The sequence below is a fragment of the Pieris brassicae genome, chromosome 6 (assembly GCF_905147105.1).
Source record: "Pieris brassicae chromosome 6, ilPieBrab1.1, whole genome shotgun sequence".
In the NCBI taxonomy this organism is placed as follows: domain Eukaryota; kingdom Metazoa; phylum Arthropoda; class Insecta; order Lepidoptera; family Pieridae; genus Pieris; species Pieris brassicae.
The window spans coordinates 15,126,759-15,152,483 of NC_059670.1; the positions used below are offsets into that span (position 1 = coordinate 15,126,759).

The 25,725-nt window shown below is 33.5% G+C and overlaps 1 protein-coding gene across 3 annotated transcripts in view; it reads right to left on the bottom strand.

Moving 5' to 3' along the window:
• The window catches only part of LOC123710567 (latrophilin Cirl), a 264,592-nt gene that overhangs the window by 18,960 nt on the left and 219,907 nt on the right, over positions 1-25,725 (bottom strand). For all 3 annotated transcript variants that reach the window (XM_045662545.1, XM_045662544.1, XM_045662546.1), the window contains exon 3: positions 569-758. In XM_045662545.1, coding sequence (XP_045518501.1) covers positions 569-758 — 190 coding nt within the window. The remainder of the gene's footprint in view (positions 1-568; positions 759-25,725) is intronic.

The window sequence follows — 25,725 nt, forward strand, 5'->3', positions numbered from 1 at the left end:
TCGGGGTGGACTGCGGTGCGAAGTGGAGTGCTGGAGCACTGAGGCGCCGGCCCGTAATAACAATTAGTTATGTAAAACAATAAAATAAGGTATCATTTTTTTTCTGAAATGGATCAAAATCGTGTTCTATATACATTTTCGAATAAAATGAATTTAAAGTGTCAAAAATTGGCTATGTTTGGATTTTTTTTCGAGCGAAGCTATTTAAATCGTGTATCGATCTTTCAAAATGGATACATAAACTACTCAACTCCATCATATATGTTTTCCATTCGTCCTACTTTAAGAAACGATGACAAAAAATGGAAAAAAATAATGTACTTTTTTGGAGTTTGGCGACCGACCTCAAGAAACACAAATATTTGTTGGAAAAGGAAAACTACATGAATGTGTCAAATGAAAAAAATCAATTCAAAGGACTTAGTGTTGCTATAAACACAGTCAATTTTAAAAGTAGATTTTGTTGGTGGTTACTATTTGAAGTTTGCATATAATCTGTGAAACTGTTTTAGAATAGGTGTGTAGGATACATTTGTCTTATTTTCTGTAATATTTGTTTGTTTGCTACCTGCTATGTAAGACCCGTAAACTCCTCGTTGACATGCAGTTGACACTCCAATCAGTGTTGCCATGGTCATTGCAGATGGTAATCGAGAAGCGTCCATAATTTGCTCGTATGAGGTGGATCACAGAACCCTCGCCACACCCTATTTTTAACGTCTTCCCCTCGCATGCATATGCAGTTTCGTAGCGTGGTTCTGAAAAAAAAATGAAGATTCGTTGTTAAAATAAATCAAAAAACACGAAAATATAATTAAATATACCTTATAAATTTTGAAATACCCTAAATAATCAGTCAAATACAGAAAAGTACTCTTCCGCGTCTTTCTGTGAAATTATATTGACTGCAGTGACGAAAAGAGACTTCAGTCAAAATGGATATATTTGACACACACATACTCCTTAACAAAACCAAACAAACAAACAAAATTTAATTTCTTTATTTATGTATATAATAATACATAGCTTCAATCCGTTTAAAAAGTGTTTTCTTAATGTGTAAAAGCTATGTCAACAAAAGACAATACTTCTTTATTACAATATATATTCACGCCTTCTTCCTGAAAAGGTAGACAGAGACCACGGATTTCTTATTACGGTCCTGATACGCTTCATCCACTTTCACGACATCGTCGGGTACCTCCTGGATTTGATCCAGGTATGTCCTACTGAAGCCGATCTCACCATTCATTCACTCATTCATCCGTTCCCTTTACTCCTTGTTTTATCCTCTTTTAATTGATCTGTATTCGTTAATTAGTAATGGAGCAAAGCAATATATCACAAAACTATTTTCATAGGCAGGTAATTAGTTGTCAAAGATATATCGTATTGCCCTTTCAATTGCCGGCCGCAGACCGAAAAACAACTCACAACCGCAAATAAATCCAATTAAACCAATCCGATATTGTTGCCGCATCGTTAGACCTAGGACATGGTACAATGGTTTTATAGAGTCTGCGCTGATAAAGTTATTTTGCGGTATTGACTATTAATTCGATTAAGGTCATTATTCATTACAGATCTGATGTATTCATGTATTGCAAAAGTTGTGTTTAAAGGCACGTAGGTTGTGTCCGACACGCGATGCTTTTTCATGTCATGCAATTTTTTATTTTTAAATAGTAACATCGGTCGGGTTGAAACTTCACTTCACTTTAGAGTTATGGTTACTTAAACATAAAATATATATGACATGTACTTATTCTATATTTCGTCCAGACACGTATTTTTGAAGAAGATAAGCAAATCAAATGGATATTTTAAAGAACATAAAAACGCACACTTACACATTCACACACACACCTCATCCAATAAATTATTAGTTGATTGTCTTTGTGACAACATAAGGTTCTTCGTATATATGATAATATCAGTTTTTGCTAATTTTTTTTAAACCAATAATTATAAGATTGTCAAAAATCTGTTAAAAAATAAATAAATACATATTTGTTTAATTAGTCACAGAAGTGACACATCGAACAGAGACTGTATTTGTAACGACAGCATAGTTATTGCAACGACTACTAGATTTGAACTTTATGTTAAAACCCTAAGAAATCAATCTGTTTAGTATAAAATTTAAATACATGTGGAATACCATACAGTTTTATCCCATGTTAGAAAACATTTGTTCGAAAAATGCGAAGATCAAATTGTCGGCTCTTCCGTTGTACTATTAATTAATTTTTACGTGCAGTTCAAAGTGAAATTATTACTGTGCTTCTCGTTGTACTGTGGCAAGCTTTTTAACACTGTGATAGGATTTCATTTATAAGAGAATATTTCTACGCCTTGTGAACGATACACATTTTTAATATTTACTGTTTTTATTAGTAATCATAACAATTAAATATACAGTATTTACACATTTCTTAACCTATATAATAATAAGAAAAATACTAAAAAGAAAATATGAACATATATTAAATATCTTTCTTTTTTTTATTGTCCTATATTAGGGCTGCCTGGAAGAAATCGCTTGCTAGCGATAAGGCCGCCTGTTGCCTAATAACTTATATAACCTAATAACTTTTTTTTATATTTGTATAATTATGTAAATTATGGTAACGATGTATAAACAAATAAAAACAAATATTGTGTGTTAATGTGGTTCAATAAATAGTGACAAAGCTATACATTCTCCTTGGAAAAAAGAATAAATACTGGCTTTAATAATATAAGATTTAAAAAAATAATAATAGATGTCATTTGTTTGCATCGTGTCAGAACGAGTTAAAATGGGTAAAATAATAATAAATCTAGTCAGATTAATGACGTATGGTTTATTTTCGCTACGTCATACTACGAATTAAATAAGAAACGAAAGAAATAAAATTAAGCCTGATAATGTACCGTGGGGTAATGGTCTTTCTACGTTCTATAAGAGAAGATATTTGAAAATGCACTAATATTTAATCAAAGGAAATTAAAAAAAAAACCCGCTAAAAGACTTAGTAACAGATTGCTGTATCTGATTCCTGATATTTTTAAGTCAGTTGCCGCGTACCAACAATATGTGCATCCATTTGAAGTATTTTCGAACTAATTCGACTTAGGGTCCTTCAAGAAAAGAGCCGAATTCTTAGACATACAACCGAGCAAAACAATGTTAGTGTTTATAGGAGCCTACCAGTTATTAAAGTTAAATTAAGTTAAAAAAAAATTGCGAAATGTTTTTCAATTAACCTGTAAATTACCAAAAATATATATAAATACAAGGAAAAAGACAAGATAGATTAGTGATGGGTCGCAATGAATAATATATCGACAATTATGAGCGACAGATGTTCGATACAAATCCGATACACGATATTAATTGGTATAATTACGGAACGCGTCTGTTTCTCTGTCCACAAATAAATAATGTCATATGTCATCGTATTAAATACAGAACAATTAAATGCTTAATATTTTACGGCGGGAATCTAATAGATTTATAATTGGTGATTATTTATTTAAATTGTATAACGTATATGATTTAGATAGTAACTGATGATAGTAGAATAAATACTTGATTTCACGACTGTTATACAACAATTTAACGTGATCACGTGATAAAGATGATGGAGTGAGTGACATTGTCATTAGGGAGGCGCTGGACCGAAACCGATGGAAGCAGATAGTCCGCTTTAGATGCTTCGTTGCTGACCACTACGCTCAGACATGAGCTGCCGATTAAAGAGAGAGGGAGAAATAACAATTTAACAGCGTTTGAGCAATGTTGGCCTAGTGGCTTCAGCGTGAAGGGATGCTGACGTATCGCTGCAAACATTGTACCCGACCTCTCGCCTCTTTACAAACCAGGACGAATTGGCCGATGTGAATGGGCCATGCTTTGCCAAGGTCAATTCCACATCATTCGTGGCCATAGAGGATCGTGATTTCAGCGACTGAGCGGCTTCCAAGGCTACGCTGTTACCGTGTCCAAGAGATTGATGGTGGCGCCGTGGGGTTTTAGTCGGTATATAGTCCTACATAACCCTTCACCAGGCAACCGTACTGCGGGAAGGTATGTTTAACGCATTTCTGAGGTCGATCCCCAGCTATGCACCAATGGATTTCTTTCTATGTGCGAATTTAGCATCGCTCGAACGATGCTTGCCTTAGACCCAAAACTCTACATGTGTCAGACAAAACTGATCACTTGACTATTAGATTGACAAATGATCATAAAACAGATTCATTAATCTGAGGCTCAGGCCTCAAAAGGGCTTGGTACTGATTCTAAATATCAATTTTAATCTAAATATCACTTCAATATGTGTCTTGTTTTGTTATCTACTCTGTGGTATTACGAGTTACAATTGTTTATGTATTATTATTCTTCATTGAGACATCATGAATCATTACGATCTTGCATTCAGTCTAATAAGTAACTAAAGTGTATCCTAATTTACTAAAATATATTTGACGTAAGAAAGTGTCCAATAACACTACTTACAGGCTCTATTAAGGGGAAGACACTCTGTTCTTGTGTTCTATTTCTTCACCTACCACTGTTTAGCAATTAAGACTAACGTGCACTCACACTAATTAACTGTCACACTAGGCCCGTCAGTTTAAGTATTATTTAATATGTTTTTGTGTTTACCAGAATAGATTACTTTAAATAAATTTATAAAACTAAAAAAACGTATTAAAAGGCGATTTATACGATACATAAAAATCACTTTCCGAACAAACAAATCGATAAATCAATCTATTGATAACAACACTATGCACGCGAAACTGCATTTTGTATCGATAACATCGAGCCGATTTTAAACCTTTCGAAAACACCTGAAGGCTTGGACCGCATTGCAGGTTCTAACTGTGGCGGTTGGATCCAATCGAAGCGAAATAACGCTTCTAACGTTTTTAAACCATTTCCACATGAATATCTAAAGCGAGTACCTCTCAATGGACCATGGGACAAATCTTAGAACATTTGTATATTTTAGTTGTTTTATCAATTACAAGTTCTTTTTCGTGTGTCATGTTATCACCGATATCTAAATTGAGCATTCTGATAAACGACCTAGGTCTGGATATCCTATTTGAAATCGATTTTCCATTCGTTTTATAATTTAATTTTTTTGATCTCTTAGTGTATATTATGTTTGCTTAAGATTTTTTCTATACGAATGTATCAGTGTGCCGAGCTAATTAAGTAGTGTTCCTTTCACTGTATATATACGTTTCAATTACCTTACTAAATTTTGTCTAAGTTATGTATATCTTTTAGTTTAGTTTGTATATCTTATGTAGTATGTATTTTTCACACAGTTGTTTCCTGGACTACGCTCGAAAGCGACAAAGCGGCCAATTAGTAAGATAACATTTTATTAATTTCCATTTTGAATTTTGATTTATGAACCTGACACTTTACCCTTAGTATTTATTTTTTTCTTTGTTTCAACCTTAAGTTGTCTTAGATTGCTTGTTAGCGATAAGGCCGTCCTTAGCTAATTTACGTTACTTGTTTTAATGTGTAATGTAGCGAAGTTTTCATAAATATGAATAATACAGTATAAATAAACTCCTTTTTATTATAAGTTTTAAATAATTATTGATAGTAATAGTAAAAATAAATAAGACAATATTCTAATAGAAGACTTAGTTCAATAAAATCCACTACATCTTTGACGTGTGACAATTCAGACTCGTGCTAAGTGAATCAATAGTAAGTGCCCTTAGTCTAAGTATATTACAGTATATAAAAAAAAACTTATTTTTTATTTAAATATTAGTACAAGTTATAGTTGCTACTCCTTGAGTTTAGTCCTAACTCGACGTGTTAGTCCTCAACGCGTTTGCGGTTTACTTGCGGGAGAATTCTCAGTGCGGCCTCTCTCTAACCCCTCAGAGGGGGCGATAAAAATGATTTATTATTGTCCATTTCTTGTTAGAAAGGGTCGAAAACAATTTACGAGGTATAAAGGGATGGGGCAATTATTTGAAACGAGAATTTTGTATTTTAAAGGCTTTTGATAATAGGTGTTGTTTAATAATTTATTGATGTACTTGTTTAATATGAGAGGTATTAGTTCAGTTAAAAATAAATCAATGGCGCTACAACCTTTTTAGGTCTGGGCCTCTGTATCTGCTTCATGAACACTTGTTAATCTAATAGGCAAGTAGGTGATCAGCCTTCTGTGCCTGACGCACGCCGTCGACTTTTTGGGTCTACGGCAAGCCGGTCTCCTCACGATGCTTTCCTACACCGTTCGAGCGAATGTTAAAGAGCACATAGAAAGAAAATCCATTGGTGCACAGCCGGGGATCGAACTTACGATCTCATGGATGAAAGTCGCACGTTGATGCCCCTAGGCCAACACTACTCAATTTCGTTAGCTCAAATTAATTAATAAAGATTTTTTCATGAATAAGAAGCGACCTATATATAGAACAAATAAATTTTTGAACAAAAAAATGTTTTCGATTTGTCTTTGATGCCATCGTCAAATCCTTACCATGATTTGGATATCTCCTTTCCAACAAAAATGAAAATTATTATGAAAATCGGTTCATAAAATATGAAGTTATCCCCCAACACACATAAAAATATTTAAAAAAATCAGTGGCGCTACAACCTTTTAAAGTCAAGGCCTCAAATTTATGTATCTGTATCATGATCATTTGTTAATCTAGTACGGCTAGATATTACTAGCCGTTTAAAATATTAAAAAAAACTTTTCTTAATGTGACAAATTAACCAATGAGCTCCTATCTGCTGCTTCAGACATTTAAGATCGTTGCAACCACTATTTCTTGATAACCTCTACCGCAGAAGATGCTAAGTAAAAATACAAAAAAATAATCTGGGGCCACAACAGCAGCCGAGCAAAAAAGTAGCAAGGCTGTACAATCCTATTCTCGAAGTAATTCAGGCCATTTTGACTATCTATAACTTCGTTGTGGATAAAATTAGAAGTCTGAATTTACCAAGCAGGGATTGTAAATGGCCAAGTCCCCGTATTTCTTTAAATATGAAATAATTTTAATATTGATATTGTCAGTATAAGATCTTAGGTTACCTATTTACGTAATAACATACGACAAAAGGTCCTTTAAGGACCTCGTATCTTTTTACGGTAAAAAGCGTTGCGAGATTTAGATATTTACTAGTTATGTTTTTTTTGTATAAAAGAGGGACAGACGAGCTCCGGGACGCCCAAACCAGGCAGTCACCGCACATCATAGACACCCATTTTAGGAGGTTCGTTGCCAGCCTTCCAGGGAAGAGTACAGGGAGTTTTTGATGGCATTCTGTTGTGTGGGAGATTCCCATGTACTCCCTACAGTAACACGACACTTTTCAGCTGTCTCCAACTATATAATTTAACCATCACACATAATCCAGTATTTTATTAATCCCTCGCGACTTTCACAACATTGTAATTACACGTAACACAATACATAATCAAACATCAACTTTATTTCTTTAACACAAGAGTTACATTTAAATAAAACTTCGTCCACTATTAATGAGGCCCCATCATTGATCCTTGTTAGACCATTTCAAATTCGACTACCGTACAATTTGGATTATTTAAAAACAAACACTGTGCAATTGTAATAAGTTTCAATTTCAATTATTCCAGAGTGGTGCGAATTTAATTTTGCGAGCCATTAATCCCGGCTTTGGGATTAGGGTAAATTTTATTATTACCGTTGTGGTGTCATGTGGTTGTATTCCCGGTTTATGTGCCTAGTTTAAATCGCATTGTGCATGAATTGAATCGTTAGTAATAAACAGTTACAATGTGTGCCATGAATGAGTAAGTCGAAGTGTGTATGTGTGCATGACTTTGAAAAATAGTTTTAGAAATAGCTTTCGATTAGGTCAAGTAGGATAGTTAATAAAAAATTTAATATATATATATTTATATATCACAGTATAGCCAGGTATATACGATTCCTGGGTAAACTATATTACAACACAGCCTTAAAAAACCAACTGAAAAAGACATTTTCAAGTTGGCAGACTAAAATTCTTGTTATTTTAATCCAATATTTTAAAGAGCTGATATTATTGTTCAAAAAGTAAATATGAACGAAATTTAAATTCATCTATAACAACAATACATTTTCTTGATAATAGGATGAAGTATTTTACGTTGTAAATGAACCATAACTAAAAAAAATTAACGAATTTATATTCAATACATCATAATCATTCCTTCATTCAAACCATCACTGACCTTATTTTGCAGTGAAAAGCGCTATATATTTTTGGGCGAAACCAGGTTGGGTAAGAATATCAATTTCCTAAATGTTATTACACAGAAATATTAAAATATGTAAAACCTGAGAAACTTTATATCCAAATAGCACTAACGCAAATTCTGACAATTGACACCCCTATGACAGGAAGCAAAACATCACCACTAAAATTGAGCAATTTCTGGCAGGTGATGGCTGATAAAAAATTGTTTATAGCCTTTTAGAACCCAACTTTTACTCACCGCCGTAAAACACACTACGAAATTCAATTTAAACGTGTTTGTTTAGGGTAATCTAGAATGGAATAGGGTTTGATTAGGGAAAACAATAAATATAATATAACACTTCATAAATGTTATTTGGCAATCAAATTTTGGGGGTCGCCAATTTTTTAAATTTATTCTATGGTTGTACAAGTGTCAGGAAGTTGAAACTTTGAAATACCTGTCAAATTCAGTTCTGAAACTTTTGATTCTATTTACTAATTAATATTTGAGATTCAGGTCAATATTATCAAAGGCAAAGTTTGAATGTCTGGTTATTGTTTTAATAAAAGCGTTTAGATATTATTTGTTGAAAATTAATTTCAAGCTTTAATAAACATTTTAACTCTAAACCACAAACGTTATAAATAAAGTCTAGTCTATTAATTATTTGAAGTCACAAACGTTATTCTAATTTTAAAATAATTTATTGTGCTTTGATTTAAAAAAAGAACTTTCGTTCGCCAATATACCCATCGATGTGTAGGAGATTTTTTAAACATATAATAGGGATTCGAATATTAAACAGCCCGGTTTAAAAGCTCATAAAAAGCTATTTCAGCCAGGTTTAAGTTTCATACACTATTTCAATAATCTGTGGCTATATATAATTTTTAGGTGTGAAAAAATGCTCTTATACCATACAGGCTAAATCGCCAGTACATAGCTAATGTAAGGTCGTAAATGCGTTCAGTTGGGAGCTCAGAGCCGCTTTGACGCCTCAACCAATCGATTTCTACTTGGATATGCGAATTTTTATTTAAACGTCCGATATAAAACCATTTCGATGTTTTTTAAAGTTTTACATTTTCATAATAATATACACCCTTTAATATCATAAAGTTCAGTTCTAAATATCACTAGTTACATTTTTGTGTAAAGATTTCAGGTCTGGGCTTCAGATATCTGAATCGTGTCTTCTAATAGGCAAGAATGTGTGCCGTATATTTTTTTGCGCTCGCCGCTTGATGTGTTTAATGCGCAGAAATTCCTTTGGTGCAAAATATCTAACTGAATGACAGTCTCACGCCGTAGTTACAACAACACTGCTAAATGAGTTTGCTATACATAAAAATACAACCATAGTTTTAGGGTAGTAATAGTAAAAATTGTTATATACTTGTTCATATAGGCTATTACACATAAACATTATAATAATTGTTTCGTTTTGGCATTTAAATCTGAACTATTCACTATATCTTTAAAGCATAAATGTGTATGTCCCATGGCTTACGAGGGTAGCGACTTCTCGTATTTTTTTATAAAGAGAGCAACAGCTCACGGACCTCCATTGTAGGCACGGTTTTCAACACATATATGTATTAATAATAAAAAACAAGTTATTATATTTAAAATAGAAAAACAAAGTTGTTACGCTGTTCGCATAATGAAAGTATTGTTCTCTATCATTTTTCTAATAAAGTAGGTTTAAAATAATAAATCGTATACATAACATACTTCAATAGAGGAGGTTATTATTACCTGTGATATTGTTGTTTTCAAATAATTGAGTATAACAATCTATTAGGGCTAATTGTGCTAGCGGCGTATGTTTGTACACAAATTCCTCGGACACGGACAACTCTCTCGGACTCTTTCAAAACGGCAAATTTTTTATAACATTTCGTATCGCGACATAGTAGGCTTCACCCCAGACTATGGCCTAACCGGCGATACAAGAGGTTTACCACTAAAACACATTTCGATTATTTGGCAAGAGATCGGAATCTAGAGTTTCTAAAGCGAAACAGTTCAGCTCACCGCTCAATTTCGTACCTGGATTTACAACGTTATTTGTAGTCTAAATTCCAACAGAAACTAATTGTAATAATAAAAACCAATGCGCGGAGTAACCTTAGGGGACTTTCTAAGGTACATTCAGAATCGATAAATTAATATAGTCTTCATTCGAGTACTGCTTATGTAGCAGGATTACATTATTATCATTCATGTCATTATGTTTGGAATCAGTACACGGTCTTCTTCAGGTCTCCTCCAAAGTCTTCCACTTGTATCGCTTCCTCACCACATCAGCACCATTCAGAAGTGATATTTAGCGCAAACTATGACTCCTTCGTCAAATCGGCGGAGGAAGGAAGGTAAACACACACCAACCAAATGGAACATCGACCAGACTAACAACTGGCTACGGTCGAGAAGGTTTAAAATCCATAGTGGTAGTAATAAATTTCCAAACACGTGTTAGAATATGAGGTACCTAATGTTGCTGGTGTGGTTGCTGTACGTTTTTGACATAAGGATGTCATGGTTAGAGGTTATATCTTAACCCTTATCTCATACATAGACCAGAAAGCAACTTTTGTTTAATATCTACAGGGGCGATAGTTATCTGTAACACAGTAAATATATCTTAAGCGAGACAACTTTATTCAAATTCAAGGCAAAACTCAATGTTTGGAATTCTTTGGAAGTAAGCATTTGGCTGTTTTATACAAATTAAAACAAAAATAAGAAAAAAGTAAGAAAAATTATACAGCAGATGTCCTGTCTTCAAGCCCTGGGATGTGACGGCAGACACTTAAAATGATCAATAAGAAATAAGAGCAGTGTTGCCCGAGTGACTTCGTAGATTCGATTCCCGACTGTGCATCAGTATATCGAATCCACTGGGACTTTCTATGTCCGTATTTAACATATATTTTAAGTATTGGTCACATGATGAAAGAAAACATTGTGAGGTTATCGCCATGCCATTTATCCAAACAGTTGACGGCGCGGCGTGTGTCAGGCACGGAAGGCTGATCTTTTTCTGGCCTATGGGGTCATTCAAGTAATACGTAAGCACTATAAGTTACGTCAACAGTCATTATTTAATTTTTAACACACAGTTTATGTTTGAAAACGAAATGCATTTCCGAGGATTCCTACAAATAAAATAATACACCTACATATTCTATGCGAATCTAAGAGACCTAAAAAGTTCTACAACCTTGGCTACTACTTCTTTTTTCATAGTCACATTTTTTTCTGGCTTAATTGACCGTTATCTTAATATACGATTCCGAGTTCGGTAAGTAAAAATCTCATAAGTTCACTTTAACATTTATATATACTTGAGAACACAATAGCATTTTCCTTTCCTTGAAAGGAAATCTCTTCCTAAGCACAATAATCACGCCCGAGTGCACTTTTTAATTGTGATTGCTTTACAAAAACGCATCTTAAATCAAGGCAATAAGATTTAAAATATTGGGATATCGAATCGGAGGGTTTTAGGGGTGATTTTTTAACAGTTTCACCATGTATGCACCCCACCGTCACGTTTTGTATGAAGAACCTTCCTGAATAAGTTGTCACAATTTTCTTTTCTTTGATTATCGGGATTTTTCTTGTCGCACTGGATAAATGATACTATAATGTTTTTTTCGGATGAGCGATCATTGGATCGTGAGAGCGATATTAATTGTTCTAGAAATAATCTTTTGTTTGTATATTGTATATATTACACATCTGATTTTACATTTAAACGCAGAGCTGAGCGTATTGCGTTCGCAATATCTAATAAGAAAGTAAATACATATTTTTTTGTATAGAAATACCATACCGAAGAAAAGTTTTAATATCAAAGCAGAGGCGATGTTGCGGAAATATCTGCTATAAGCAAAATCGTGGCCTACTGGATATTTTTTAACGCACTCCTGACTGAAAGGTAGTTGTTTCTATTTTTATAGAACAGGGGTGGTATCACTTAACAGTCACAGTCACACAGTCAATGCCAGAGGGCTCGCAAATGCGTTACCGACCTTTTAATAATTGCTGTTTCAGACTGGCATACGCAGTGAAGTAGAAATCTCAGGATTTAAAGAGGATTGGAACAGAACTCCGAAGCGTTTCAAACAATGTTGTGTGGTTTTTCTATCTCCATGCGATTCTCTGAATATCCATACTAATATAACGTGTATTACAGCGGAAGCGTGAAGTGTGAACTGGGGTGCGAATCGGTGGGGCTTGTCAAATAAGATTTTTTCCTCAATCGAGGGCTACGTGTCTCGCCTCGCCGTGGGCACTTTACACATTCAATTGACTATTTTTATGGTTAGACGGGATTAAATTACAAGAGATCAATACAAAACGTTCACAAAATACAGATAATAAAGATATTTGTAAGTTATCTTTGAAACTGTGAACATAAATTAAAAGATCTTTTGTAATATTAGAAGCAGTTGTTTGAATTTTTTTTTAATTAGTAGGAATTGACCACCTTATTGGCTGAAAGGATTGACATACGTAACGAAATTTAAAACAAATGCAGCTCGAATTATATGAATAGACAATATGCGTATTATTATTATTTAAAAAAATACTTTTACCATATTATTATTGCCAAAATACCTTTTACCAGTGATATTATACTTGAGCATAATAATAGGTTAATTAATTTCTAACCTTTTTTTGAAATCATTTGCTAGAGAAATAAACACACCACATTGGATAATGTTACTTTTAAAAGTGCAAATAATGATACGAAATTGACAACTTTTCAAATAAAATTAGCTTTGAACTGCCACTCATAATTTAAGAAACGACTGATAAGTTTAGACCATACGTCGTAGACAAGAACAGAAGTTTAAAAAAAATTGAAAGGCCGGCAACGCATTTGCGAGTGAGTGTCCATGGGATTATCACCTAACATCAGGTTAGTTATGACCGTTTGCCTCCTATTACACACAAAAAGTAAGTGTGATCTTACTTTATGACATATTAGAAGTATCGAATATTAGTTTAAAATAATATTTGATCGAAAAAAGAAGTTTTTCAGAATCACTATTTTGTCATTGTTTGAGGATTAAACACTACAATTATGTTTCGATACGAGGTCCATACCAATCCTCATGCAAATTATATAATTCAAAGAAAAACAAACAAAACTTATTACTTTTACGCTACTATTAATTTATCACTTGAATTACATTAATAAAATAAATGGCGCTACAACCTTTTTAGGTCTGGTCTTCAGATTTTTGTATCTGTTTCATGATCATTTTTTAATCTAATAGGCAAATAGGTGATCAGCCTTCTGTGCCTGACACACGCCGTTCACTTTTTGGGTCTAAGGTAAGCCGGTTTCCTAACGATGTTTTTCTTCACCATTCGAGCTAATGTTAAATGCGCACATAGAAAGAAAATCTATTGGTGCATAGCCGGGGATCGAACCTACGACCTCAGGGATGAGAGTCGCACGCTGAAGCCACTAGGCCAACACTGCTCTTGAATTACATATGAACGCAATATTATCTAATCAGGGAGTAACTCCGTTCTATTGCGGTTTCAAGTTTCAACCCTCGCAAAACTTATTTCGTGAGATGGCAGAATTATTTTTTAAGTGCCAAATATCTTGGGACCCCAACAGGGTTCATAAATATCCCACTTATATGATATTTCAAGTTTAGGGTATATCATTTCGTCAGATCAGGGGAGGGTTATTGATATTACTATAACAAGTTCTATGTAAGGTTTCTATAGAGATAACTTTTTCGATCATTACTTGAAACTAGTGATGTTTTAAAAATAAATGTTACCAAAATAGTTTTTCTAATTTTAATACAATATTAAAATCGCTAGCCATTATTTCCTTTTATTCAATAAAATTCGCACATATAATAACTAAGTCGTACTCATAGGTAGGTACCTACATAAAAAACGATTATAAATTTGCTATTATTTACGTAAAATAGATCGAGATTTTCGGTAAATGCAGTGTTGAATTTCAAAACTGTAATACCAGTTTGAATGACCGTTCTACGATGTTGTAAGATTTCTGAGTATAAGTTTGAATGTACAAAATCCGCATAGTGCAAAGTGACGTACTTGTAACCGGAGAGCTTAGTTGCGGTCATTGAGACCGCCTGTAAAATGATCCTGAGAAAATAAATGCGATGGAATTTGCGAAAAGCCGCTTTTAAGGTTACTTGTATTCGTTGTAGTTGTTTTATATATTCTGTAACTCAAGAGTCCTTAGAAATATAACCTTAAATTTTACTGCAATAGGAAATCTATTTTTTTGAGCAGTTTTTTTCGCTGAACTGTTGGTAGTAGATTAGACACCGTTTCGAATAGTCATGTCAGTCATGGGGTATGGGAAAACTTTATCATAATGCCTACGAGTCAGACTTAGGTAATACAACCCACAATCTATAGACTGGATTTCCCTAGTTACTAACTCAGTAACAGACGACGTAAAATGTTTTTTTTAATAAATAACAAAGTCCATTGCATTATGTCTGTACCCATCCATTTTCCATCGTTGCTGAACCTCATCAAACAAAAATAGATAAATATCATGATATCGTTTTACCCGAGTGGAATCCATATAACTAACCGCAGAATTCCGGTTCGGGTGTGTTACACCGCATGTTATATGATACTTTGCGACTTAAAAAACAAAAGTTTGTCTATGGTGACTGCGCGAAAAAAAGCAGTAAGAGCTAGACTAAAAGCTGGCATGGCTATGTGAGCCTACGTTGTACTAATGGACCTTTTAATTATGTGTTAGACTTGCTCATATAGGGTAAGACATCGCGAGGAAACCTGCACGTCACATCTCAAGATGTCAGTCTTTGATTTTCTGTCAACAGTAATTATTTACTTTTTTACACATACTACTCACACATTTTATATGCTTGAAAACGAAATGCATTTTCGATTATTCCTACAAAAAATGAATACGTTTATGTATTATTTTTGAGTGATTTTACTTTTGTTGACAACAGGAAGGGGGAGGGGACTGAATGCTGTAAATCTGCTTTCGTAATACTTGAACGGCCACTACAACAAAATTAAAATTAGCAATTTAATTTAAAAAAAAAACTCAGTTCTACCAGTATCCTTATCGATAATCCATCTCTCGAATAAAACCATTTCCCTAACCAAGCAAACCGATCTAGAACCTGTTCTAACCAATTTAGCGCTTAGAATCGCCTGTCTAATTCCCAGATTGATATTGCCATAGAGCAGGCAAATCCGGTATTAAAATTCGATAGACCATACGTTATCCCAGCACGGTACATGGGAATCGTTTTAAGCTGTGCCTAGTAATGATCCGATTGAAATCGATTGTACGTATAAGTCATGGATTAGCCAACTTACTTCATTTTCATATTGTTTTACGCTGATTGCATTTTAATTAACGTAAGCTTACCGCGTTATTTATTAGAAATTGTCATTAATTTCAGACATACATCTAAGTTGTCATTTGTAGTAATATATAACATATAAAAGATTAATTGCTAATGCAGTACTGTTTTTTTTAAAGCGGGACTTTAAAAATAACAGTATTATGTACCAAGTTGGATTTTCTAAAGAGATATTGTTTGTGTGTTCCCACATGTACACATATACACTTTTCTGTCCTCACGCTCAATTTATAAATGAAAATACTGTTAAGACAGCTGTTGTTTCCAAGTAGGATTCATATCATTAACTTCGTGATTTATACTAGTTTTTGCAACACTATTTGACTTGTTTATAATCCCTATATGAGCTTTACAATGGAAAGAATAAAATACTCGGTATTATTCAACCACGGAATATTTACGTTAGTTTCCATTAGCAAAAGCAAAACAAAAGGGCTTTAGTTTAGACCGGGCCATAGACCGTTCTCTCGAGCACCCTTTGGTGTTAAATAACAATTTCTATTACATTTGGGAATTTGAAATGTCAATACTAGAAGATATATAGCCTCACAGAAGTAAATTTTACGCTAATAAATATTAAAAAAAGCCGTGTAATCAAATTCAAAAGGGTAGTGAAAGGCCTTTACTGTGGTAAAATCTTCTCTAATTGACTTCTAATGAAAGAGTAGTGCTTGTCCGGGCCGTGTTGTAGTACTTGTCCAGGCTTTACAGTCACGCCTTTTTCCCGAAACGGTAGTTAGATCTCTTGCTACAGTTCTGACCTCACTTCATCCACGGTCATGAAACCATGCATGCTCTCTCGAAATTTTGGAGGAAATGGCAAAGGTTTTCTATTAATTTAAAAAAATAACTTAATAAAAAGAAAACAATTTTTTAACCGGATTAAAGCTATGTTAACCAAAGATAATACACTAAATAACTTAATTGTTATAGTTGAAATTTCGCCATACATAAGCTGTAAATAAATAAATATGTATTCTACAAAAATCATTTGTAAAGCAATTCTGATCTCGGCTCAGTTACAAAATGAAAAATGAAAATGGCACTAGTATGAAAACGTTGCAAGTGTGAAAACTAACGATTCGCATTAAAGCAGCTAAGGGTATTATCTCATTAATGTCAATGTCAACGCCAATTACACATGCATTTTAATCCGGACACCCCAATTCTTACTAAGACAAATCCCCCATAAATCAATTATCATCTGGCAACATTTGTCAACATAACCCTGAAATACGTAAAGCACACCTGAACATTTGCAGTGCCCACCTGCGAATGTCGTCTCGAGTTAAGCTGATAATTACGGGATTACTCCCCTCCGTCTGCGTCCCCCCACCTCCCACTTCACTCTCCCCATACTTCACTCTGCTTGAATGCACCACAGTATGTGTTGTAATGGTTTTAGAGGCATAATTTTTCGTCTGATGGAGTTTTTCATGGATAATTTTGGCGTAATTGTACATTTTTGTGTCTCATTGTTTATAACGAGTGGATGCTGAGAGCGAAAATTACGCGCTTTCACATTGACTGTTTTGTCGCAGCTTTGAGGGAGCTTCGGCCTGCGTTTTGAAAAAACAATTTTGTGAGGTCTATTTAAATTTATATGATCTAAATGATATCGAAAAGTCGTTTAAATTAATGATTAAGGAAACCGTGGAATTTGGGCCCGAGGCGCCAGCCCAACCCTGGGAGCGTCTTATTAGACCAACTTGGATTGGTTTGTAATTTATTACGGTTATTGCAAATTCTGGTAGACGGGTCGTTAAGACCGCGTCGGTATTACACGGTTGGGGTTTAGTTTCAATTGTTGTTTGAAACGTTATTTTGGATTTGATTATAATTTCCGACTTGATTATAGCCTTTGACAATGTAGTAATCAATTTCGTCCCTTCAAAGTTTGTAATTGATATTCTAATTCTTTTTGTTCTAAATTTAAATTTGGTTTTTCAAGATTCTGTGACTCTAAATTATTTAAAAAACCCTTGTAAATCGCAATTAAGTTGCGCAATTTTCTTTCAATTTCATTAGGAACGCTTGAGTGATTCTTCTAGTTTCGTTCAATTAATATCAAGTATTACTTTTCTGATTAATGAACGTCTGTCTATGATTGGCGATATATTATCTACCCTCAATCATTGGAGTATGTAATATGGGAATATTACTTAGTCATGATTATTGTGTACTTTTGTATCGTTTATTACGGGGATATTTTGTGAGAAAATGTTTAATGGATTTTAAGTAGCATACACGTAGCCCGTGGAAGTATAGTTATATCAAAATAACTGGCGCTACAAGGTTTTTATGTGGGGCCTCAGATTTCTGTATCTGTTTCATGATCATTTGACACATTTGACAATATAATAGGGAAGTGTCTGTGACACGCCGTCGACCTATTGGGCTGAAGGCAAGCCGGTTTCCTTCACCATTCAAGCGATATTAAATGCGCACATAGAAAGTCCATTGGTGCACAGCCAGGGATCGAATCTACGACTTCAAGGATCAGAGGCGCACACTGAAGACACCGGGCCTTCACTGCTCTAAAGTATAGTTATGCCAAGTATATTATGTTAATTGTTAGCTGAGTCTCGAACACCACTATCACCTAACAAAAACTTAGGATATAATATTTTTAGTATATAATAATTATAAAAAAATATTAAGCATACTTTGCAATAAATTACTAATATGTCAGGGTCATACAAGGATACGCCCGTCGCTACATTTCCAACTTTCTTCACTTAATTACCTCCCCGTCAAGTTACATCAAAGAAATTACAGCCATCATTTGTCATATTCGTTCCGCGTTCATTGTAAATTAAAACCTAAGACCGTGTAATTAAGTCTAATTTTGCACAAGGTAAAATTTAATAAAATCTTTTATCAAATTATGTTAAATTGTTTTAATTTATATTTTCTTCAATTAACTTGTATAAGAAATAATAAATTACACGAAGGGTAAATTTATTATAATATGAAGGTACTACACAAGTATAAAATGATAAAACTTACAGAAAATTCAACTGCTGATGAGTTTGATAGTGATTAAGTATAAAGTTATTGAGTGGTTAAAACAGCTAAAATTCACATTTACATCGTGAGTGATGCAAATGATATATCATCTTCATTAATCATATAATGAACGTAGGCAAATCTAAAGAAAGAGATCAACTACGTGAACAAAGAAGGGTCATTCAAATAGTCTTGGAATCCAAAGATTTGAAAGATAATAGTACCGAATAACACCCTACACAATCCCCACTTATTGACAAACAGCAATACTAAAATCATCTGCCTTATGTCCGTACACATCCGACAGGCGATAACAAACATTACACCATCAAACGAACAGAAAACAATTATCAAAATAAACAAACGAAAATAACTGTTACGCCCTCGAAAAACTAAGTGTAACGTTAAAGTCAATTCAGAAAGCAAACACATAAATCGAGGAAGTTTACTATGGTAATACGAAAATCGAATGAGAAATGGTGCGAATTATGGAACTCGATTTTGAACGATCTCGCGATGCTGTCATAAATAGATTGTCTAAGTTCTGTTCACTCAAAGTTTTATTAAACTGAGAATCGAAACGTGTTCAATTAAATTTAAATATAATTTAAGAAATCAATAGAAGAACACAAATTGCCAAAAATGCTACGAGCAGTTGAACTAAGATGAGAATTCTGCAATTACATGGTTTTCTCTATATTAGTCTATGGATCGGAGTCATGGGCTATTTGAGCGCAAGACTTGAATTTGGTGTTGGAGAAAGATGCTTTGCATACCATGGTCCGCTAAAAGAACTAACCAATCAATGTTGGTGCAACTCGGAGTTCGCGAGTTCAACAAGTGCGAGAGTGTTGCGAGGATCAACAATATGCTCACATCATCCATCACGAACCAGATAACCTTGACAAGCTAATTGTCGTCGGCAAGGAAGAAGGCAAACGGCCCAGGGCAGTTCGCCAACCCGCTGGTGTGACAAAGTCACTCACGGATCTCCCCAAAACAGCTGCGTTAAGGGAAGCTACAGACCGAACAAAGTGGAGAAATATCAGGGTAGCAGAAACTTTACAGTGACCATGACCTTCAGAAATGAATACGACTGCGAAGATAATATGATTTGAACTAAAATTACAAAACTTATCTAAGAAAAATATAATTATATTACAATTAAAAAAGGTTTGTGCTTGCGCCTATCGGATATCTAATCCGCATTGTTACGCTAGCACGTATTTTTAAATATCTAGTAGAAACTTAAATTCGTAGTTGGAATAATATTTTTATTTTGTAAAATTTATGTTCACTGTAATTGTCCTGTTAGTTATATTAAGATTGTAACTTTTACTGAAGAAAATTCTTTATATATATATGATGTACTTTAATAAATAAAATTAAACATCGATAGAAGTTCATAATTAAATTGTGTATTTTCAACATCGGATTTTTAAAAATAATATGTTAAGTACAAGTTATTGAATATCAAAACTAATTGAATTGGGTTTTAATCTACGTCAATCACAAAACAATAACGAACGAACATTGCAGAAACGGTCTTACATACATCACGTTAACAGTAGTATTAGTCTTTACAAGAACGAAATCAAAGGCACCAGAAAAATGGTATAAAACTGTAAAAATAATCAGTGCCGCTACAGATTTCTGTATCTGTTTCATGATCATTTGTCAATCTAATAGGCAAGTAGGTGATCAGCCTCACAATACTTTCCTTCACTGTTTGAGCGAATGTTAAATGCGCTGATTCACAAATTTCATTCTTGCACAGCCGGGGCTCGAACCTACCTCAGGGAAGACAGTCGCACGCTGAAGCCACTAGGCCAACACTGTTCAAAACTATGTAAACTTAGTATTATATCATTAATCACAAAGTATTTAGCCTTAAGCCCATAAAGTAAATTATTTATTAAATACTTCCTTAATTGGTACATATGAATTTAACCGTAATTTAACAGACCTTTGGAGAATCTTATACAGATTACCTAAAGCACGACAAACAGCGATTCCGTGTTATCAAAACAAGAAAACCTTGCAAGCCCCACAATAAGTCTCCGTCTAATCGAACCACATAAGAACCTTAGGGTAAAACACAATTATTTTTATAGCTACACAATTTTCCCCGGCTCATTACAAGGTACCTTGCAACATTAACATGCTGGGTAGGGCTTCGCTAATGCCCACTGGGCACGCGAACAGGTTCTTGATTATTTCCCCAAAATTATATCCAATTTTCACACCGCCTAGGTCGTAGGCACTTCACGTTTCATAGCACCGATTTCTATCAAATATCTACCAAATCCGTAACTCCTTTAACCTTCAAGAAATGTGTGCTGTTAATTATTTGTAATGTCAGGGGAACTTCGCCGCCATCTTGAGCACACATTACAATTGTTGTGTAATGAAAATTTATAAAAGAAAATTTAAAGTTTTCCTTTGACATTTTAATTTCAATTTATCGTGAATCATTATTTTATTATTAAAAGTTAAAGTAATTAACTTTGTAAACTTATATCTCACTTTCAATGCCAGATGCCTTGCGAGTGCGTTGCCGTCCTTTTATTTTGGTACGTTTCTTTCTTGAAGTCTTTCTTTCTTTAATTCTATACTATAGCAATTACAAATAAAATGGCTGTTTATATTCTTAAAATACACTTAGCTAACGTTAGTTATTATTATTTTTAGTGAGTTTAATAAATAAACGTTATTTTTTTTACTTAACGTAATTTATAGACGGACTATTTCAACACTAAAAAAATTGAATCCCTAGATGGTATTATCATCTACAAGCGAGCAAATGAGCCTAACAAAAGGGAAATTTACATAAAAATCCAATAGGAGTCATCGTTTTGGGTCAAGTTCTGAGCAGCTAATGTATTCAGACCCCTATTTCCGATGATGAATACCGGCTTAACGGTCTTAATATAATTGGATATAGCGAAATTATAGTAATTAATATCACGGTAATTGAACGTGTAAATGATACTAATTGTGTACGGTATTTAATTATTTTAACTAACATTAATAATCGTAATGGAACGGGATTATTGTAATCACAGTATTGTAGTTTAGTTTTGAAATTGGTATAGGGGATTTCGAAATTGAAAAATCAAATTTGAATTACGAACGTAACATAAATGAGTAATCTGTGCTGCTCTATGCTATGTCTGCTATGGCTATTAACAATAAAAAAAACTAATAAGTCAAATGTGTGAAAACACGAGCAGTTTTCTTTTGTTTCTTTTATTTATGTACTGTTTAAAGACACCAACTGTGACGTATCAAATTTATACCATATTTTAATAATTGCCAAATATCGCTATTGTCTAAAATATGGTATGGTTCAATTTAATTAAACATTCTTTAGAACATAAATATAGTAATAGGTTTTGTAAATAGCTTCACTGGATGAAAAAGCTTTGTAATTTTAACTCAATTAACACAAATAAACAGTGGCAACATTCCTCTCTCATGTTACACTCGCGTGACAGGAACTAATAAAAAATTGACCAGTGAATTTGATACAACAATGAAATCTCAGGTGATTCATAAACATGATACTTTAAAATAAGCTTTGTTTTTATTATGGTAGTACATATTTTAAATATTGCTTTTATGAAATATTATACGGCCAAATTACATTTTATGTAACACTCTTATAAATAAACTTATTGATAAATTTTAAAATATATTTTAAATTTCGAACTTTAAGAATAGACGTACAAACGTTAGGAGTTGAATTTTGAAATGCAGGAATTCGAAGACGTCCCCCGAGTGATGTTCGATTTCAGAACGTTTGGTGGAAACCAACATGGCCGACACATGACAGCGCGCGATATCGCGCCAATTCTTTTGTGCCAATACGGATATATCTCCGAGAATTCCTTTTCGAATCTTATTTGAAACGACAAGCTAATCTCGCTATTATTTTAAACAATTGTACTATATTTTTAAGTCTCATTAGAAATCGTTTCTTATCCGTAGACATTGATGACACCGCTTTATTTATGCGATCGGATTCTATTGTCTTTGTTGCCCTAATGATCTGTTAAAATATGAACTTTCCTCCGCAATTACGGAGTCCAAATAAGCAAAACCATTATTAAATGGATAAATACAAGAATGTTGTTACTATGTCAAAACATATTAATGTTTTTTTATCGATGCAATACAATAAAACACAGTAATAGTTTGCTTAAAGGCAGCTAGAAAAAGAACCTGCTAGGCACATACATACTTTTGTTATATATGCTGTAATAACTTTCAATAATAATTTTATAATAATTTTATATTAATTAATATTTTTTCCACGATAAAAAGCTTTCGTGAACTCAAATAAACAATCTAATCTTAAGCTATAGACTTGGCTATCTTATATACGTGATAAATTATACAGCCTACCTTTTTCCTACCCCGGGATATGTAGTAAATTCAATTATCCTACGTACGAATCCCCTAGTCGCCTTAGGCGTCATGGAAATATTATTTCACACTTTTATGACATGGCAATGACAAGGAAAATATACCTAGAGTCAATAAGGGTTTGAAAGGATTTGGGTCTAACAGTATTTTAAAAAAATTTAGCAAACCTTTAAAATATATAAAAGTAACGATTATATCGCTAAATCGTAAATAGAAAAGACTGTCGTCAATGAAAATTAAACCAGTGGTGCTGCAACCTTTTTTAGGTCTGGGCCTCAGATTTCTCCCAAGTAGGTAATTAGCCTTCTGTGCCTGACACACGACTTTTTGCGTCTTTTGGATTGGTTTCCTTACGATGTTTTCCTTCACCTTTCGAGCGATGTTAAATGCGCGTATAGACAAAAGGTACATTGGTGCATAGCCGGGGATGGACCCTACGACCTCAGGGTTGAGAGTTGCCTATATTTTACATAATTTGTATATACCCAAAAGTAATAATGAAAATAATGTAATAATATTGCGACCTCGCTGCGTCGATGTTTCTGACGAAACTAATAGCTATTGTACAGTATTTACTGGAGGTCAATCATTTATTACACAAATGTAATAAAATCGCTAAAAGCAAAGTAAATCTCCCGAGCAATGAGCGTTCACGGTCCAATTCGATTATGTATCGAGATCGTTCGGTTCAGAAATTAGTACCGGAACACCAGTTTCGATGTTTTCGGTTGTTCTAACTTTGTTAGCAGTTGTAAATCGTTTTCTTTTACTGACAAACGGCGTCATGAAGTCGTAAATTTAGGAATTTTATTAGAACAACGGCCTTATACAAATAAAAGCTGATTATTTGTTTTTTTTAATGTAACAGGCAGCAAACGGGCATGAGGCTCACTGGTGCGTTGTCGGACTTTAAAGAATTGGTACGCTCTTTTAATGAAGGCAAAGCAAATTGGTTCGGAAATACTTCAGTTGGCAGTTGGTTCCACTTAGTGACCAATAAGCCCCACATTGGGGGCTCGCAAGTGCGTTGCCTTTACAATAATAAATGTATTTATATACACGTTCTTATTATGTATATACATAAATGTTTTATATATTATTGCCATAATTATTGTTATAAAATTTTTAAGAATTATCCGTTACAATACTGCTAAATATTCTAGTTTCATACCTTATTGTTATTTTATTCGAAGGTATAATTTTATTCACATAATGCTAGATTCACGGTTGAAATATGAGCGTGATAAGAGAAATTTCGTCCAGTATAATTATAATGGCTCGCTCTGTGGTTTATGGTGTAACTGGTTTAATGGTAACCACTTTATTACGTGGTGGGCGTGGTTCAACTATTTCTTTTCCGTGAAATTTCGTTTATTTTGTACCATTACTTTTTATTAGAATTGTTCGAATGAGTGTTTGGAGCTTTGCGAACTTATTCTTTGTTAATGTGTCCGTTAAGGTCACTTTAACGGAACAAATTTTATTTGTAAATAAGTCAAGTCTATACTGTAATTTTAAATACCAAAATTTAAAACGATGAATGTTTTTAAATTTACGTCCTATTCTGAAATATTATAACAACAAAATTCACAGCGATATCACTTCAATATTGTATGTAGTATATATAATATGTAATAATATTAGTTACCGCAAATCTTATACATCAACTAGATCTAAACACAAAACAGCCTTATTGCAATCTTTAAACTAAAGTACCTACTGTTTTTTCTGTTTCTATCCACTATTTTTGTTGTGATGAAAAGAGACAGGTAGGGTATTACTGAATGAGGAGTCTACAATCCTATTTATTAAGTCTTCCGTGGCTATTAGCATTTATCTAATAATAACAAAATAACAGCAAACTAGTTGAGAAAAAATATCGCTAGATCGATCGCTAGGTGTGGCGTTTGACAGCTTAAAGCCTTTTTGCTCATTGCTTTATGCAGTCTGTGCACAGATAAGGAGTTGCATTATCTGTAGTTTGGCGCCATTTCAAAGGAAAATAGATTATATGAAGCCTTTTGTTGAACGTACCTGAAACAAAAGATTGTAAGTTAGTTTGAGACTCCAGTGTATTGGCATAAATTAAGAATGCGATGGAAATCTAAACCAGAATTGTTACAAAAGAACTTCTGTTTTTTATTGATTAATTAAAAAACTGTAAGCAACTTATTTATTTAAATTTAAAAACCTTATAGATAAAAAAGTAACATTAATTATTAGGGATAAAGAAATCAACGAAAATAAAAGTGCAAGTAGCATTGAAAAATTATACACTCATACAAAGCTTAACCTAAAATGAAAATATCAAAAAAACATCACACAACACAGCCGAATAAAGATTTACTTAGGTCAATGTATTAATCCATTTTTATTGTCTTTTTTCTTTTGCTATAAGTACAAAATAAATAAAATAAAAAATAGACCGAAAACTAAAAGCTAATCTTACGCTGCATGAATTAAAATGCAATACAAAAGTATAACAATTACAAACGTCAGTTTGGAGTGACATTGACACATTCGATTCTATATTCTGCTTTGCTTGAGTTATGCAGGACGCACCTTGGATTTGTTTTATATTGCCAGTTTTATTTATTAGTTAC